The sequence below is a fragment of the Chelonia mydas genome, chromosome 10 (genome assembly GCF_015237465.2).
Source record: "Chelonia mydas isolate rCheMyd1 chromosome 10, rCheMyd1.pri.v2, whole genome shotgun sequence".
NCBI classification, from domain to species: Eukaryota; Metazoa; Chordata; order Testudines; family Cheloniidae; genus Chelonia; species Chelonia mydas.
In genome coordinates this window covers 31356195-31375609 of record NC_051250.2, presented here as the reverse complement: position 1 = coordinate 31375609, position 19415 = coordinate 31356195, and the positions used below count along the sequence as shown (strand labels likewise).

Below are 19415 nucleotides of genomic sequence, written 5' to 3'. Positions count from 1 at the left end.
GCGGTTAGGTCAGTATAACTACCTTGTTCAGGGGTGTGGATTTTTCACACCCCTGAGTGAGGCAGTTATAGCAAAGTAAGTGTGTAGTGTAGACCTGGCCTGAGTTAGTTTCCCAGAACTGAAGAAGAGCTCTGTATGAGCTCAAAAACATGTCTCTCTTACTACGGGCTTGTCTACACTGGCACTTTACATCTCTGCAACTTTTTCGCTCAGGAGTGTGAAAAAACACATCCCGAGCGCTGCAAGTTTCAGTGCTGTAACGTGGCAGTGTAGACAGTGCTGGAGCACTGGTAGCTATGCCCCTAGGGGAGGTGTGGTTTTTTTTTTTTTAGAGTTCTCTCCCAGTGCTGTGCCGCGATTACACAAGCCACATTAAAGCACTGCCACGGCAGCACTTCAATGTTGCCAGTGAAGACGTGCCCTAACAGAAGTTGGTTCCATGAAATATATTACCTCCCCCACCTTGTTTCTGTGGAGTCTGGAAGGAATTTCCCCCTGCAATATGATAGGCTGTTTCCCTTTCATCCTGAGGAGTTGAGTTCACTTCTAATGCCAACATGGAAACAATATTTCAGAGTAAATATCAATCACAATATTGGTTCAGGTTTCAGAGTGGTAACCGTGTTAATCTGTGTCAGCAAAAAGAACAAGGAGTACTTGTGGCACCTTAGAGACGAACAAATTTATTTGGGCATAAGTTTTTGTGGGCTAAAACCCACTTCATCAGATGCATGGAGTGGAAAATACGGTAGGAAGATAGATAGATATATACAGAGAATATGAAAAGATGGGGATTGCCTTACCAATGCGCAGGTGAACGAGCCTCTGATAGTGTGGCTGATGTGATTAGGCCCTATGATGGTGTCCCCTGAATAGATATGTGGACACAGTTGGCAACGGGCTTTGTTGCAAGGATAGGTTCCTGGGTTAGGGTTTTTGTTGTGTGGTGTGTAGTTGCTGGTGAGTATTTGCTTCAGGTTGGGGGACTGTCTGTAAGCGAGGACTGGCCTGTCTCCCAAGATCTGGTACATGGTGAAACTCCTCTTCCTGCTTATTTCTGCATCCTCAGTGAGCTTGGGGTAAGGTGTGAGCAGGTGGCTCATGCAATGGAGACCAGGCACAGACTCCTGCTGAGTGGCTGATCAGTTGTGTATGGCTGGCTTAGAACTCAACAGCGGGCATGTGGTGGTCACCTGCTCGCAACAGCAGTGGGTAGCATTTTGAGGCAAAGTTTTGGGGCTGCAATTGCCACTTATGCTTAGGTGTGTCTCTTTGAAGAGGAATTGATGGGATGCCTTCATCATGCCACACTCCACCCCCCATAACACCTCCCTCCCTGGCAGGCAGAACTCTGGGGGGGCACAATTGACTTGCACCTCCTTTGTACTCTCCTTTGAAATGTTCCACTGGTATGATAGTAAGAGCACAAAACTTCCATTGAAAGGCACAAATCGTTTGAAAGAGTGACCCATTGCATGTCATCAAATAAACTTTTAGCAAAAAAATTATCTAATACTTTCCCATAAACATTCTATCACTCAAAATATTTTAAAAGAACATTATTAAAGTTCTGAAGTCAAGCACTCAGAAGTTGGGAAACTGAGTTAGTACAACCTTAATTAGGCCCTCATGCATATGCATTATGACAGTCCTTAATTAGGCACCAGAGGGCTGAAACTTTAATTCTGGTGTTTCCTGCTGTTGGAGTGCTTGAATTTTCTACCTTAACAACATGCTAGAGATTGTGAGGAGACTTCCCGGGCACAACTCAAGGTGTTGCTTTGTCCTAGGAGGCTCTCTGTGGGGAAGACCCTGGGTCCCCCACATGGGATGATTTGGGGAACAGTCTGTGAGGAAAACCTCAAACCTGTTCCCATGTGCATTTCCACAGCAGGAGGATCTGGACCCTGGGCTTTCACTGACGTATCTTCCTTTCCCCCAGTCCTCACGCACCCAGGGTTCCCCCTACTGACTCATTATTTCCCAGATTTCTGTCTGACTTTCTCTCCCCTCTCCCTAGTCCCAGCCTTCCCTTCCCCCCACCATTGCTCACTCAGCTCTCTCCCCCTCCTGCTCCTCCCAACTGTCACCCCCAGAATTCCATTGCCAGATGCTCCCAGAGCCCGGGAGCTCCATCAGTTGGAGATGCCGGCAGTGTGGTGAGAGGCTGGTGAGAGGCGCTGGGCACAGGATGGGGTATGGGGGAGCAGCTTGCCCTGGCCCCAAGCCACTAGCTCCCCCATCTAGGGGGCTGGTGTTTAACTACATGGAGCTTCCTGGCTGCGAGGGCTGACCTCGGCCCCATAGCCCCTCGCATGGCAGCAGGGCAATTAGGCTGAGTGAGGGGTCTCCCCTCCGTGGAAGCAGCACCCCCCACCCTGGGTCTGGATCTCAGCAGCCTCTCCGTGGTGAAGTCCCAGTCAGTCAGTGTGAGTCCCCGCTCTCAGCGTCACCCCCTGACTGTGCTGAGGTGATCAGGGCTGGGCACGACACAGCCTCACTGAGCCAGTGGGGCAGCACCCGTCACTTTCAAGGGGCATTCTGAGGTGGGGGAGGCGCACATAGACGATATTGCCACGTTCCTGAGCACAAGGGCCTAAATCTCCTCTCATTGACTCAGGCATCACACCAGTGTCATCCAGTAACTTAACTTTCATGGATGCACTCCTGACTCACATTAGGGGTGAGTAAGCGGTGACTCAGCCCTACAGTCCCAGTGTCAGTGGGCTTTTCCCCACGGCTTTCGATGGGGCCAGGAGTTGACCGTAAATGACGCTGGTTTGAAAGGCCTGATCTGTGGTTTTGTAGGTCCCTGAAGCTACGGAACATAAACAGGTTTTCTTTTTGAAAGGGAGGTTTAATGCAGTTTCCCTGGTAACTCTGGTTTCCTTGGTAACCTTGTTACTGTTCACATTAAGATGGACACACAGTTGTGAATTGGTTTGGGGTCCTGACTGCAGCTGTGCTGTGGAGGCCCGTGATGGGAATCCCAGCTTCCCAATAAGCTCACGAGTTGTCTCACTTTTGTTTTGCAGTTCTCTTTCGGTTGCACCCGCTGCCTCTATATTCAGGAGAAACAGGATTCCAGCACTGAGGTACCTGGCATGTATACATCCTAAAATGACACCATGGGCAAATCCTATTCCCTCTTCTGCACCTTCAGAGGGCCCTGCTGCTGGCCTGCCCTGCTTGGGCTCCCCCTGCACAGCAGGGACTGGCAGTGGGCCAGAGGCGAGGCCTGTTATCCATCAGACATTGCCTCCCCTCCACCACCACCACCGTGGAGAAGGGCCACACAAGGACTATTGCAATCGCAGGGCCTGCAGCTGCCACCATGGAGCAGCTTTGCTGTCACTGCAGCCAGGAGGGGAGGATTCCTTCCCCTCTGCCACTCCAGTGCCAAGCCCCCCTACTCAAGCTTGGGTGGGAGATGTGTGAAGAAGGACAGGCAGTGTGGCCCAAAATGAGAATTTGAGGGTCACAGAGCTCAATTCATGCACCAAAACCGTCTGTTTTATTGCTGCCTGTACCTGAAGCAGTGGGAAAGAACACAGTAAAACCATGACTTTCTTGATAGAGGTCCCTGACCCTAGGATCACAGAGAGATAAACATTAGTGCCATTAAATAGTCCAAGGCCAAGGGGAATAATCCAACATACAGTTTGCCTGGGACATCTCAGCAAAGGAAATTACAGAGGCAGGGCTGAGATTAACACTAAATCGCTGATGGACAGTGATCGGTGAACCTAAAAGAATCAGATTCCAGGTCTGGTTCTGTATAAAAAAATCTGAATCCATCTTTTGGAGGCCCTGTTCTCTGAACTGTGTTATCTGTCTTCCACTCCCAGCAGGCCTTGCCTCTCCTCTGCATTGCTGTAAGTCTTCTTGGAGGTGAGTCTTAGCAACCTACTAATCCTTCCAATGCTGGAACTCATCTCCAAGGCACAACTGGGCAGCTACAATTTGTGTGGGATTTGAGAGCTCAGCTGCTAGATCTGCTCTACCCTTCTATCTCTAGGAAAATGATCTTCTGGGGAGCAGGCAGCTTCCCTTCCACCATTCAGATGCAGCAGGGCCTGGAAATGTTCCCCCAAGTTCTGCTGCTTTCTCCTACATTTTTGCTGATACCCCAGAGCGCAGTGGGGACTTAAGATAGGCCTGATGTCTCAGTGTCACAGTGCTTTAAAGAGCAGTGCACAGTCAGGAGCAGCACGACCAGGGGGAGGGCTTCCCAATCCCACCTCAGAAAACCGGGGATGGTGTGAATTGGAGCTGGGCAGTGGGCCTGCCAACTGGCCTCTTAAATTTTGAAAGAGGATGCTCACCACTTGGACTGTTCAAGTGGACTACAGCACTGAGCTTCACCCAGCCTCCACCATCTAAGAAGTGGGAAGGAGTGTAAAGAGGCCATTTTTTGGATGGGTCCCTCTGAAAGGGCTATGGGGCATCCTGAGTCAATTTATTCAAATATTTAGAACGTCAAAAAACACAGAGGTTTGAGAGGTTCTTATTGTATGGAGTCCCCTTTGCTGTTCCTGGCAGGACACAGCAGTTTTTGCTTTTTGTCACTACCAGGTGCTTGGTCGTGCATCCCCACCAGGAGACAGGAGGTCTTCTTGTTAACATTAGCCTAATGGTGTGGAAGCCTAGTGTAAATCAGAACACTTATACCATGCATTCCACCACCCCAGAATGTTCTCTTCCCCTGGAGAGTGAGCTTATTCTGTTGAAACTTCATCCAAAATGTGCAGATATTTTCTACTAGAGATGGACCCAGGCTGCAAAGATCAGATTTTACTCCTTTCCCCAAAGTTCAAAGTTGATCAAAGTTCTGATTGGAAAACATCTCTTTTACCCTGTGCCGGAATGGCTCATTTGGCTTTTCTTATGCTCTTGCATTCGGTCCTGTCTGCACTTTCTGTTTGGAGGTGAACCCCACATCTCTCTCTCTCTCTGTCTCTCTGAAGTACAGAATGAAAGTAAGTCCTGTGTCACAGACAGACCCCTCCTGTCGAAGGAGTGGTTTCACACTGAACATTTATGTCTGTTCTTGGTGAACTCATCTAGAATGCTTGGCTTTCTCCAAAAGCAGGGGCTGAAAATTGTCTGCTATCTTGTCACTTCATCAGGGAGCATCCTCCAGGCATCATGGCTTTGTTAACTGATGCTGATAAGAAAAATATCCAACACATCTGGGCAAAGTTATTTGAGAATCCAGAAGAGAATGGCAAAACAATTGTGATCAGGTAAGTCATGACATTCAAGGGTTTCCTGCTTATCTGGGTTTCGTTCCTGCTGTCATTTTAATTCAAACCATAGTGTAAAATATGCTATAAAATGTAGCTTTCTTCTGTGCTTGTTTGTGACATCTGATATCCTCACTGTTGTTCCTTCTGTCTCTACTAAACATAGCTGTTGTGAGATATCTTTTATTGGACTAACTTCTGTAGGTGAGAGAGACAATCTTTCAAGCTACACAGAGATCTTCTTCCGGGCTAGGAAAGGTACTCAAGAGTGTGCCAGCTAAATACAAGGTGGAACAGATAGTTTAGCATAAATAGAATATGTGCTATGAGACCATTCAAGGTGAAGCGGCCTGGTGTAACATCCCTGCAGTCATAAGACAAAAAGGGGGGTTAATGGGATACAGATTGTTGTAATAAGCCATAAATCCAGTGACTTTATTAAGACCACGATTGTTAGCGTCTAGCAGCAGAGTTATGAATTTAAGCTCCCAGGCTCGTCTTTTGAAAGTGTTGTGCAGGTTTCCTTTGAGGGTGAGGACTCATAGGTCAGATACAGTGATTGCTTTGTGAAAAGTGTTCTCCCACAGGTGATGTGGTGTTTTTGTCTTTTATCATTGTCTCCCTAATATTGTGGGACTGACACGATTACAACAACACTGCATATACCTGCTGTGAGTGTATTTATATAGTGACTGTGATTGCCCACGAGACAGACTTGCAGATAAAGGTCGTAGCAGAGCACCATACATTTGATTTTACTCCACTGGAAACTTTTCACTCTTCTCCTTCCCCATGAAACATCCCTCTCTGTTTCTGTGCTGCTTGAGAGTGAAGACTTAGGGCATTATTCTGTAACGGGATGAGCAGGTCTGCTCTGTTCTCTGAGCTCCTCTCATCTTCAGTGTGTGGTTTTGTTTCAGTCAATAATATGAACTCCAGGTTCAGTTCAAATTCTAAATCCATAGATTCTGAAGCTGGGCCTTTGGACTAAGGGGATGGAGATGCCTGGTGGACAGTGACAACATGCATCCTTCTCCTCTGTTTGGCATGAGGTTCAAGAAGACAGAAAGCCCTCGTTCTGCCTTTCCCCTTTGCTGTCTGGTCTCTGAACTGAAGAGGGTTATTCAAACTGAAATGTGCTTCGAAATAATGTTCATTAAAAATATAACTGTTCCTTTCATTCTGCCCTTTACTATGATGCTCATTGTGCAGGAGTCCTTTCCCCTCCCACTACATTCACTGGGGACGCACTATTATGCCCTTTAATAGTTGCTGGCCAGATGTGTTCCAGGATAATGCGTTCTTCTAAGAGGTTTTGTTAATGAGTGTGCATCAGGTGATCTACCAAAGGGACTGAACAGCTTTGGGAGTGAATTAGTCAGTTTCTATCCTCTGTCACTGAGGGGTGATATTGCTGCACATTTAAAATTGCTGGTCCAAGATACTGAGCATTACTCTTTTGTAAATTCCTTGAAGCCCATCTGTTCACACTTGGACTTTTGTAATGTTGCAGCTGTCACTCCTAAGCACCCTTGGGAATTTGTCTAGCTAAAATAGTATGATACAAATAGCTTCATACAAATCAGGACAGGAGTCACACTATGAGAGGGTTCTAGTTCACTCTGAAAGGGAATGATTTGGATTAAGGGGGTCCTCTTCCTTCAAATATCCTTTGTTTTTTGCCACCTAGACCTACCCCAAGTTTGTCCTTTTGGATACCCCAGTAAACAGTTAAGCAGCTGTCACAATTAAGAGAAGAGGCCATTCAATATATCAGTCTGAAAAACATATAATGAAATAAAATGATTTACTGAATCAAAATACAGGGCTTCTTTTAATGTGTATTTGACAAACTCTGTAATAAGAAGCCTCAACTGAATGTTTCACCCTGGCTAAACACCATGCAATTGAACTTACTGGAGGAGTAACTAGACTAAATTCTGTGGCCTGTTTTATACAAAGAGATCAGATTAAATGATCTAATAGTGCCTCTTGCCTTAAAAATTTATGACGCCTCAGCACTGGCCAGATATGTCCCCATTAAGCAGAATTGTTGCTGTTACTGTCCCAACTAAGCAAAGTCATCACCATTCACTGTCATTAGTTCCTGGAAAGAGGGTCCAATGACCTCTATCTCCTGGTAACATGGAGCATAATGTTTCAGGGCAACAATAATTAGCACCAACCAGAATGGATTAAGAAGTCATGATGGGAACTTTTTCTGAACTTTGATGTGGAATTCTCAGTAAAAAGGCCTTGTTGCCAGATTTCCAGAGCTTATGGACTGAGACCTACTGACGTACCCTGGCGGTCCACAGGGGCCTGAAACTGGGAGCACCTCTGTTTTGGTGCAAATGCATGTTGTCACTGTAACTGGGCACCAAGCCCCAAGACTCTGGCTCAGAGACAACCCATACCTGTTGACAGCAGGAGGGCACAGTGTAAAGGTTCAGCTGCCCCAAGAACAGCTCAAGCCCTGGCCCCTTACCCTCAGTCTCCCCTCCCAGAAAGCAGTGGATCCTCCCTGCAGCTTTCAGCTGTTGCTCCTGCCTCTGCCCGTGGTCGCAGCTCATGGGCTCTGGAAGTTGCTGCACAAGAAGGGGGTCCAGCCAGACCATGTGACCAAGCGGGGCCGGCAAACCCTGGCAGAAATCGGGGGCGGGGGAGGCACATGATCTGTGGGTCCCCCACACGTCATCTTTGAATGGTAGGGAACACATTGTTGAACAGTCACATAGCAAGAAAGGTTTTTCTTGGCATGTGTTTCACTGGCTGCTTTTTCCTGATTTAGATCTGGTTCTTCTAACAGTCTTTTTCTTATACTAATATCTTGTATATGCATCACAATTTGATCTCTTATCATTAAATCATATTGGTTCTGGAAATTATGTGTCTGACATCTTTAGATATGTTAAAAATTATTCAAAAATCTCTTCCTCCATTTGATTTCTTGAGTGAAACTGAAATCTTTCAGAAATGTTTCATTTCTTGTTTGTAAACAGTATGCCTCAATTTTTTCTAAGACAAACTCATAGTCAGTTTCTTCTCTAACATTAAGCTCAAATGAATTATATAATGAAATTGCTTCAGTGCCTGCGATATTAAAAAAGATGACAATCTTTTTTTGTCTTATAAGTAAATTCCTATGCCCTCAAAAATAAATCAAATATTTATTTAAACCTTTTCAGCATTTTGCAACATTGTTAGAAATGTCAGAACTCTTAATTGATCCATATTATTTCATTCAAACTTGTTTTTCACTGCTGAGTAACTATTACCTTAATTCATTTCTAGTAATTTAACAATGGCCTTTATTAGATACATAGTTAACATATAGACAGAGCATTTTAACTCTGGTCAATCTGTCAGTCTAACCTAAAACCAATAGCCTCCTCCCACAGTCATCTCCCACTCTGGAGATTCTCTTAAAGCCACAGTAAAACCACAGTGGGCTTGCTTTGCTAATTTGTGATTTTCAGTCACTATTGTTTCTTCCCAATACAGACTCTTCACAGATTATCCTGAGACAAAAGCATACTTCAAGACCATCCCGACCGAAGGCAACCTGCAGGAGGATCCGCTGGTGCGTTTCCATGGCCGGAGAGTCATGGTTGCCCTCAACCAGGTGGCTGAAAACCTGGACAACTGGAAGCAGGCCTGCAGGATTCTGGACCGTCTAGCAGTCAAGCACAAGAATGTGCACCAAGTGCCATCAGTGAATTTCCAGGTACTGATGCGTGCAGACATCAAGGGAACATGCTTTGTTTAGAGATTACAGCTATTTGATCTGGCACAGATCAGTATCCCAGAGGCATAGCTATGCATGTTCACACATTGTGACATGGTTGTCAAAAAGCAGGAGATTAGCATAGGCATGTGCAATAAGCAGTAGAGTTAATAAAGCACCCATGCCATGCAAGTTCAATTGTTTGTGCGATCAAATGTATGGAAAATGAGATCACAGAAGTTTATTACAATAACCCCCCAAGGCCTCAACCAAGATCAGGGCCCTGTTGTGCTGGGCTCTTGTCAGGGTTCCCCCCACCCAACTCTGAACTCTGGGGTGCAGATGTGGGGACCCTCATGAAAGACCCCCTAAGCGTCTATTCTAACAGCTTAGGTTAAAACTTCCCCAAGGCACAAATTCCTTTCCTTGTCCTTGAACGGTATGCCTGCCGCCACCAAGTGATTTATACAAAAATTCAGGGAATGGTTACTTGGAATCCCTATCCCCCCAAACCCCTTCACCCCCTTTCCTGGGGAGACTTGAGAATAATATTTCAACTAATTGCCTTAGCAATGTAAGCACAGACCAGACCCTTTGTCTTCAGGTACTGAAATCAATCAGGTTCTTAAAAGAAGAAACTTTATTTTAAAAGAAAAAAGTAAAAGAATCACACCTGCAAAATCAGGATGGAAGGTAACTTTACAGGGTAATAAAAAGATTTAAAACACAGAGGACTCCCCTCTGGACTCAGCTTCATAGTTACAAAAACAGGAATAAAACTACCTTTGTAGCATAGGAAAATTCACAAGCCAAAACAAAAGACAACCTAACACATTTCCTTGCCCTACTTACAATTTCTGTGGTTTTAGATCTATTATTCCAGGTATATTTTCAGGAGATGTTGTACCTGCTTGGTCTCTCTCCTTCCATCCGGAGAGGGAACAACAAAGAGAGCACAAACAAAACCTTCCCCCACACCCCCACCCCAGATTTGAAAGTATCTTCTTTCCTCATTGGTCCTTCTGGTCAGGTACCTACTAGGTTATTTGAACTACTTAACCCCTTACAGGTAAGGCAATTCAGTATAGCTGCCAAGGAGGGATTTTATGCTACCCTTCTCTCTATATTTATGACATTTATTACAATAACCCCCAGAGGCCTCAACCAAGATCAGGGCCTTGTTGTGCTCGGCTCTGTACACACATACTATAATAGACAGTCCTCATCCCCAAAGAGCTTACAGCCCACACACACAAGATAGACAAAGAAGGGATAGCCCCTATGTTACAGAGAGGGAACTTGGATAAGTGACTTTCCCCAAGTCACATCAGGAGTCTGTGGCAGAGTTAGGAACTGACTCAGATCTCTGGACCCACAGCCAGATCCACACCTACATCGTCCTTCCTCTCATCACAAAGTCTTTACAAAGTATTTAACTTCTAATGAAAAAATACCAGCAAAATGCACTTAAATGGGCTCAGATGCAAACACTAACACTTGGTTTGAACCCTGGCTCCAGAAGCTTAAACTAAAAGGAATGATCATTGGGAAGGCACAGATTTGGGGGGGACATCTAGTGAGTCCTGCAGAGATCAGTGTTAGGTCCAGCCTTAGATAACACCCCCCACGATGCTGAAGTGGAAGCAAACAGCCCATTAGTACAGTTACAGGTGATAGGCGCAGAAATACGGGCAGGACATTATAAAATGAGGTTCAGCCTCCACTGGTAGTTTTTCAAATGTTTTCATAGAATAGCCCATGTCTCAGTAGAGAGAGCATCCAATGGACGCCTCCACTCCTGTTCCTGGCTGCAGCCCACCTCCCCTCCCCCATGTAATTGTTTGACACCCCGTAACACCCACAGCAGTAACTTACATGGAGAAAGTCAAGAGCTGCAGAGGGCTAGTAAGGTGACAGGGAGTGCAGTGTCTCCAGGTATAGGAACCCTACTACTAGCTCCAAGCACCCTACCCACAGGAAACCTAACCTACCTCCAAGTATCCTACCCATAGGAACCCTAACCCTACATTGGGGAGTCCTACTCATGGGAAACCTAACTCTAGGGAGGGAAGACCTACCCATAAGAACAGTAACCCTAGCTCCAAGTAACCTATCAATATGAATGCTATCCCTAGCTCTAATTTCTCCTACCCATTGCAATCCTAAGCCTAGGGCCGGGAGCTGTACCCATAGGAACCCTAACCCTAGCTCCTAATACTCTACCCGTAGGAAACCTAACTCTAGAGTGGGGACCCTTACCCTAGGAACCCTAACCCTAGCTCTAAGTACCCTTCTCATAGGAACCCTAACCCTGGGGCAGGGAGCCCTGCCCATAGGAATCCTAACCCTAGTTCCAATTACTCTACCCATAGGAACCCTAGCCCTAGGGCAGGGAGCTCTAGCCATAGGAACCCTAAATCTAGCTCCACATAACCTACCCATAGGAATCCTAACCCTAACTTCTAGTACCCTACCCATATGAACCCTAACCCTAGGGCACAGAGCCCTGGATGACCCTCAGCTCCATGGCTCCCTCACATCTGAGCCAAAGTCTAATAAGCACAAAAGCTGCTGCTCTACAAAAGCCACAAGAATTTAACTTTGTAACACAAACAGAGAGGTAAGAGTAGGTAGCCCTAGAGGTGAGGAGAACAGGGGCAGTCAGTTTGGGATCCTGCTCCCAAAGGATGTAAGAGGATTGATAACTGGCAGGCAGTGCTGCCAGTCACTCCAGGGTTACTGCACTGCACCTAGGGGCTTGTTCAGAATTGGTTCCTTTCAAGCTGAAGAATTTACCAACCTTAGTGCAATTCTGCATTTGTGTCTCACTCGCTCTGTGTTCCTTTGACAGAGCATGTTTCAGGTGATCCTGAGTGTCTGCAAAGAACTCCTGGGAAATGAATTCAGCACTGAGGTGTCCCTCTCCTGGGAGAAGCTCTTCAGTCTGCTCTCTGAACAAATAAATGCATCTTACATGAGCACTTCCAAGTCCTGAAGTGGCCACAGTCACTCTATAGCTATTGAAGAGAGGAGACTGGTTCTGTTCATGTTGTTATATGTTGTTATATATATATAGTTCTAGATCTGATGGAATAAAGGGAGACTCAGCAACATTTTTCTTGATCAGTGTTTGATTTCAGAACACAGGAATTGCTAGACTGCATCAGACATAGATCCATCTAGTCAGGGTCATGTCTGACAGAGGAAGAAAGGGTGGAAGAGCCCTACAGTAGGCAGATGTGGGATAATCTGCCCTCCACGTTCATATATTCCAAGGCCAGAAGCAATCCCAGGGAAGATCCTTTAGAAAAACATCCAGACTTGATTTAAAAATTGTCAGCGATGGAGAATCCTCAATGACCCTTGGTAAGTTGTTCCAATGGTTAATTACTCTCACCATTAAAAATGTATACCTTATTTCCTGTCTGAATTTGTCACTGGTCACCTGTCCATAGTGTGATTGTGTGGTATGTAGCACACACTGACTAACATCCCATCTTGTGCTTTACCTGCTTCCCACAGCGATTCTCAAACTGTGGGTCAGGACTCCAAAGTGGGTCACAACCTCATTTTAATGTGGTCATCAGGTCTGGTGTTAGACTTGCTGGGGTCCAGGGCCAAAGCCCAAGCCCGAGCCCCACTGCCCGGGGCCAAGCCCAAGCCTGAGGCCCACTGCCCGGTGTGGCAGGGCTCAGGTTACGGGCTGAAGCCCTTGGCCTTTGGCTTTGGCTCCTCCGCCTGCAGTCGTGGGGCTCAGGCTTTGGCCCGCCCTCTGGGGAGGTGGAGCTCGGGTGGGCTCAAGCTTTGGTCCCCCCTCCTGTGGTCATGTAGTAATTTTTGTTGTCAGAAGGGGGTCGCCATGCAATGAAGTTTGAGAACCACTGCCAGTTAGGACACTGATCAGTAAGTGTTCAAGATCATTTTCTAACAGCTATCAGTAACCTGAAAACGGGTGGTGCCATTTTTTATGTAGACTGCCACATCCTTTACCCTTTTGCCCACTGATCCTTCCAAAATAGGTTCTAAACATTGATTTTAACATTCCAATCATGGGAATCATCCCACCAAGTATCAGTAATACCAACTGAGCCAAATTTATGCTAATAAATGAGCAATTCCAATTCCTCTCATTTGTTACCCAGGCTCCTAACACTGGTATATAGTTCAATTCAATAATTTCTTCTCTTCATGTCCTTTGGGTGCTTGATTAGTTTTGTTCTCAACATCTCCATTTTGTGTGGTGTGCTCATATCTTCCCTCCCTTTGTCCTCCCATTTTGTTTCACGGAACCATGGTCTGATGACACATCCCAACCTCTCAGCCTCCATCTGACAGCTTGGATGCTCAGTGGTTAACTCCACAGGAAACAGTGTGTTCCCTAGAGGTTCAAAATATATATATATTTTTAATAGCAGGAATCCATCCACCAGCTATGCTTACCTCATGAAGTGGGGTACCACTTCTCTCTGTGGTACCAGTAGAGGGGTACTCCTTCTTTGCAGGCTTCTACACAGCTTATCTGGGTCACCTGCTCCACTGAATGGGAACAGGGCTCTCCCTCCATTCCCTGAGAGTTCACTTGGCAGTTAGTTCCACATTCTATCCTCCTGTAGAGGGAAGATCTGTTTTTTTCCACCCAAGTACTATTGGATTTCTAAAAGGGTTACAAAGACTTCCCACCTTTAAGAGATCCCCTGGGTTTCACGGGGTCTAAATTTGGGTTTCAGCTCTAACAGGCCTGTCTAGGGGTACTGCTCTCCAGCATGCCCCTTTGTGGCCCTGCATGTGCTCCCTGTCTCAGTTTCCTCCTCCCCAGGGTGTTCTATCTCTCCCAGGGTTCAGGTTGCTGAGCCCTCCAGCTGGGTCACTGAGATCAATCCCTTTTCAGGGTAATAAATCCAAACAATGGTCTCAAAGGTTCTTCTGGCCTTCAGGGCTCCTCTGAAGCCTGTCCTCTGGGCCTTCTTCCCAGTACCTTTCAGTCTCTCTTTCTCTCCTTAAACCAAAGTCCCCAGCTTTCCTCCTTAGAGCTGGGTTGTGAGTTAGCCAGGTGCAGGGCCTCAGCCAGCTTCTTTCTCAGCTGGCCCCTTCCGCCCATTTAGTCCTCAGCCTCAGAAAGTTCAGCAGGCAGCATTGTCCTGCTGGTGCCTGCCCTGCTATGAAAGGTAGGGTTGCCAGTTTTGGTAGGATGTATTCCTGGCTGTTTCATCATATGACATAATCTTTAATTAAAGATTAATCTTTAATTCCTGGAGACTCCTGGGTTGGCAACCCTAAAAGGTGTTACGGGGGGCGGGGGGGAGGCAACAACATCCTCTACCACTATCTCCTAAGTCCTTGCATATATATTGGACCTTTCAAAATCTTAAAGGGTCACACCACGCAACGGGAGTGGGTGACCACTGGGCTCCACTACTCTTGATGGACTGTTCTTCCAGCCCTGCCGCAGCCCATAGACTCTCATAGTCACATGGGGCTTCTCCCGGTTCATGCACTGTCAATGGCAATAAAGATGCTGGAACATACTGGTTTCCGTTCCAGCTGTGCACCCTGCTCTCTTCATGTACCCAGATGTCACTGCATGATCAATTTGGCCCGAGAATGGGAACTCATCTAATGGCATTGACTGTGCTGAATGAATCAGAATAGACCCCAGGTCCCTCTCCCAGAGCTGGGCTGGCTCTGCAGGGACAGTAGGAATGAGACAGAGCTGTCACTGACATACACAGCTATGGCTTGGAGTGGGGCCCTGATACAGAGTAGCCAGTCCCTATGGGTAGATCAGGCCAGTGCCGGTGTGTCAGAGCAGCTGGGCCCAACTGAGCCAACTAAAGGAGGCAGGGCTGAGAGTGAGAGTAAGAATAGTGTTGAACTTGCCAGCAGGTCAGATTCAGACATGCCAAACCAGCAAAAAAACCCACAGAAACTGGGCTTAGTTTTGGCTTAATTGGCTTGTGAGTTTTTGGCTTGTAGCTTGTTTGGCTTGTAGCTTTTTGTAGCTTGTTGTTTCTTTTTTTTTTTTTTGATTGGCTCCCAGCAAGCAGGGGCAAGGGGCAAGCAGGGGCAACACGGGGGAGAGAGTCAGGGGTGCACAGTGAGCCCACCACAGTCCCAGACTGCAGGCCGGGGGGATCTAGTCATATAGGGTGTTGGGGTTCGTAGTGATTGGCTTGTTTTGGCCTTGTTTTGAAATGGGATTAGCTTGATTTTTGGCTTATTATGAAAGTCAGCGTGCTTATTTATTTATTGTGAAAGTTGGCAACTGGTCAGATTGGATCAGAAATCCTCAAGACAAGGCCACAAAGTCACTCTACAGGGCAGAGCCGCACTTCAGAATGGATTGTGTCACCCATTAGTGTGACTCCTAGAACCACGAGAACTGGCCAGCTTTGTAATGTGCCAGATACTCTATTGCCTGGGTATTAACTGCATGGGTGATGGGTTAGTTATTAACTACACGGATGCTGGATTAGTTATTAACTACATGTTATTAACTGTATGCGTGGTGGGATTTTTCTGGTCAGGTGTTTGATGCTCACATAATTTTCTTCTTGCTGGAGCTGGCCTCACTCCAGTTCAAAGCAAAGCTAGTGGAAAAGCCTCCTCAATTCTGGAGTGGAGTTTAGAACCTGGGCAAGATCCAGATCCAGCTATTACGGTTGCTCCCTCTTTCTATAATGAGCTGAAACCAAGCCCTGTGTCAGACAGCACTAAACGCCTGGAGGTTCAGACCCAGATCTGTGTCACAGGCCCATCTCTAGCTTTGGCTGGTTGGTTTGGTACAAGTATCTGTTTGAAGCCAGGTTGGCACTGTTAGCAGTAGTGGTATGAGTATAAATCAGGTTGACAGCGCCATCTGGAGGCAGCAGAGGTTTATGGCCACACTGTCATTTTGTGCATCTGTTTTGAGCTCAGCCATACTGATCTTGTCACTCCTGCCAGGGTCACAGTGCAGTGCCCATCGAAGGAAGGCTTCAACCCTGTCCCCAAGCTCAGCATGCACAGCTCTCATCTAGGGCAGGCTGTGTTGATAAAGGCGGGGTCTGGTCCAACAATGGCTAAAATGTTAATAAATAATAATAATACCAGCTTTTCATCAGCAGACCTCAAAGTGCATTACACAAGAGGTCAGTATTATCCCTATTTTACAGATGGGGAAACCAAGGCACAGGGTGCTGAAGGGACTTTCCAAGATCACCCAGCAGGCTAGTGGTGGAGTTGGGAATAGAGCCTAGGTCTCCTGAGTCCCAGGCCAGTACAGTGCTCTATCCACTAGGACACACTGCTTCCCCTGAAACTCTTACAAGATTAAAGAGTTCAGTGTGGCCTGGAGTTTCATAGCAAGTTATTGCTGGCAGCTCCTATTGTAATACCCACCATTAAAATCATTTAAAGTTTTTATTAAAGACACAGAAAAAGAAAGAAAACAGCTAAAGCATTTGAAATGTGAAGTATTAAGTAAGGCTTATTCCTTTCTCTTTACCTGTAGAGAGTTTTTCGTAGAGGATATCTCTGTTTGACCAGTATTAACTGTCCTTTTGAGGGGAAAAGAGAAGCAGTTAGTTGAGATAGGCTGGAGCTGTTGTTGCTGTTGCTGGTGGTGTTCTGCTTGGAATCCAATCCTGGTTTCTTTAAGACAAAACAAGACAATCACACACACAAGTGGAGCAAAAAAAACAAAGGTTCCAACTCTGGTGCCAACTTTCACTTGCAAATTCACCACTGGAGAAACACAGGCCTGGCCCATGGTCTGATCAGGACCTGGCAAACTGTTCCCAGAACAGGGCTGTTGCTGCTACATTGCTGGTAGCTGCCTCTCTGCTCAGGGGCATGTTGCAGAAGGGGAAGAAGTCTTTGCTGGCTCTGACAGGCTCTTAATATATCAGACTGGAAAAAATGCATAATTTTTTAACCGTGAGAGTAATTAACCATTGAAACAACTTACCAAAGAGGGTGGTGGATTCTCCATCTGACCATTTTTAAAATCAAGATTGGATGTTTTTCTAAAAGAATCATTTATTAATATTTTCTAGGAATGATTTTGGGCCAGTTCTCCAGCCTGTGTTATGCAAGAGGTGAGACTAGATGTTCACAATGGTCCCTTCTGGCCTGGAATCTCTGAATGTCTGAATTACACAATGGCAAAAGGAGAGAGATAGAGAAGAGGAGAAATAAAGTGGGGGGAAGGAAAATAATGTACAAAGGATGGGGTTACAGCAGGAACCCACATCTCCCATTCCAGGTGGTGTTCAGACTCTAGCTGAAGCTGGGGAAGGGGAGGTGTCATTTGGTTCCCTCTCTGGCCTGGTCTGGTCAGAATGTCTGTCAGGAGCAGGACAATGAAGGGCCAATGCTGTAATCACAGAATTTCAGGAGACAGTGGGGGCGGCTGCCTCCTTCTGGTCCAGGTATCCCACCTCTCCCACTCACTGATCCCCAGAAAAATGGGTGGCAACCTCAGTGTCACCAACCTCACGAGAGCAAAATTCCTGAGTCAGACCCCAAAAATCATGAAACTGACCCAAAAAGATGCAAACGCCTTTCAGAGTCAGGGCCAGCATGCATGTGATGTGAGAACTGTCTACCTGTAATGCACCCAAAAATGCACAGCTCTCCGGCAGCTCAGCTCGAGACTCCACATACCCTCCCCTCACCCCGAGACAGGGGAACTGCCAGTCATTGCCTAGCACTCTCCTGACCCAGCAGCAGCATTTCCCTGCCTCCTGCCGGGTCCAGGCCAGGGTAGGGCTGCGTCCTTAGCCATTCAGTGAGAAATTCCAAAATTCTGAAAAACATTTCATGTTGTGTCAGCACAAAGAGCAGGAGGCAGTTTCCTTGCTCACAATTCCAAATCTTTGCTCACAATTCCAAAACCCCTAATCCCACATGGTTTGGCTCCTATTCCGCCTTGCCATGCTGGTCTGTGGTTTGGCTCGTGGCTTCTATTATTTCAGCTGTCATTAAACAAAAAGGCATTTAGCTGCTCCCTTCATTTAGCCTGAATGAAAGACAGCTATCGTGACCACCAGCTGAAGGGAGGTTTGTGACTGTCCATAGATCAAAGAGACAAGGTGGGTGAGGTAACATCTTTTACTGAACCAACTTTGGTTGTTGAGAGAGACAAGCTTTCGAGCTTACCCAAAGCTCTTCTTCTTGTCTCTCGCACCAAACAGAAGTTGATCCAGTGAAAAATAACATCTCAGTCACCTCATCTCTCTAATATCCTGGGATCAACATGGCTACAGCAACACTGCATACACAGATCACAGACACACTCCCTGTTATAACATAACACTGGTTTAGTATAAGTCTGCGTTAGCAATTTAGGGCCAGTTTTTAAAAAGTATTTACATGGCTCAGGAACTGGGCACCTGGGCACTTTTAAAAATCTAGCCTTTAATATTTAACACTGTCAAACACTTAATTCTTACTGTTTGGGGGCAGGGGATTAAATGCCTTTATATTGACCCATCAAAATTATTACCAATATCACAGAAACTGCAAACCTCAAAGAAAAGGAAAAAGGAAACAAAGCTTTGGTAAAAGATGAAAAAACATGAATAACTGGCAAAGACCCCTCACTGTTCATAGTTTGTTTTGCATGCTTGGTCCAAATCAGTTAAACAAGCATGTGCCTTAGGGAGTTGGCTGGGCTCAGTCACCACCTTTCCCCCTTTGCAATGATGCCAGCAGCATGCTGCACTTGCGCAGTATGCAGAGCCTGGCCATGTTCAGCAGAAGCTGCTGAGTCAGGGGCTGCCTCTCTCTTTGCCGATAGGAGAGCAGGTTATCTAAATGGACCAACAAGCAGATCACCCAGCCCCTTGCCTGTGTCTCCACAGCACACCCTGGGACCTGGGCTTTCACAGGCAAAGGGAGCCCCTTGGTAAACTATTGGCAGGACATCCCTGGAGAGAGATAGCTCAGTGACCCTAAACCTCCCCCACAGTGGCAGCTCCCTCCCCCCCCAACCTCTGTGTTGATCTTGCCCCTCACAGACCTGATCTGAGCATAGGAGAAGATGGGTGGTGCCCTGTGGTGTCAGGGTCAATTTGGAGTCTTGCTGCAGCTCCCAGCCTGGGCTTTAAACCATTTGGCCCTGACTCCTCCAGAGCTCATGTGGCTGTCAGCCACGGCCCGGAGCTGCAACGGGCAGCCTGGGCCTGGGTAGGGGGGCACATTTTCAAAGCCCCCCATCCCTCTGACACACAGGAGCAGCTCTGCTCTGCTGTGCCCAGGCAGCCCAGGCCATAGCTGGGATCTCGTGTTGGACAATCAGCAATAATATATTACAATGAATGGACATATCATAATAATGCAGTGACCTAACCTGCCCCCTATACACACTGCGCCTTACAAATACAGACACGTACCCCTCTATAAACACACTGCCCTGCACCACTCACACATAGTCGCTCCCCTGCTATACACACATGCACCTT

The 19415-nt window shown here is 46.6% G+C and overlaps 2 protein-coding genes and 1 long non-coding RNA gene across 5 annotated transcripts in view; 1 reads left to right on the top strand and 2 right to left on the bottom strand.

Moving 5' to 3' along the window:
- Window positions 1-19415, bottom strand: part of PGAP6 (post-glycosylphosphatidylinositol attachment to proteins 6) — a 78141-nt gene that overhangs the window by 57623 nt on the left and 1103 nt on the right. The gene's annotated exons all lie outside the window — the stretch shown is intronic.
- On the bottom strand, window positions 4296-18119 carry LOC119567210. Of its 3 annotated transcripts, none has more exons than XR_005227121.2 (4): window positions 16457-18119; window positions 13414-13580; window positions 11774-11924; window positions 4296-5610 (listed from the first exon to the last, which is right to left on the bottom strand). It is a non-coding gene; the product is annotated as an uncharacterized LOC119567210 (long non-coding RNA). The 3 variants fall into 3 exon arrangements; XR_005227120.2 differs by lacking the exon at window positions 4296-5610 and adding an exon at window positions 8396-8922; XR_006284508.1 differs by lacking the exon at window positions 4296-5610 and having other exon boundaries at window positions 10612-11924.
- Window positions 5130-12069, top strand: LOC102946497 (cytoglobin-1). Its single transcript, XM_007069617.3, has 3 exons — window positions 5130-5246; window positions 8751-8973; window positions 11825-12069. Exons 1-3 carry the CDS (start codon window positions 5149-5151, stop codon window positions 11966-11968), a joined length of 465 nt encoding a protein of 154 aa, XP_007069679.1. The 5' UTR covers window positions 5130-5148; the 3' UTR covers window positions 11969-12069.

Excerpts from the sequence above, each read along its gene's own strand:
- LOC102946497 (XM_007069617.3), top strand. The coding sequence starts at position 5,149 with ATGGCTTTGTTAACTGATGCTGATAAGAAAAATATCCAACACATCTGG. Across the intron at positions 5,247-8,750 it reads GGCAAAACAATTGTGATCAG|ACTCTTCACAGATTATCCTG; the intron begins GTAAGTCATGAC and ends TTCCCAATACAG. Across the intron at positions 8,974-11,824 it reads TGCCATCAGTGAATTTCCAG|AGCATGTTTCAGGTGATCCT; the intron begins GTACTGATGCGT and ends TTCCTTTGACAG.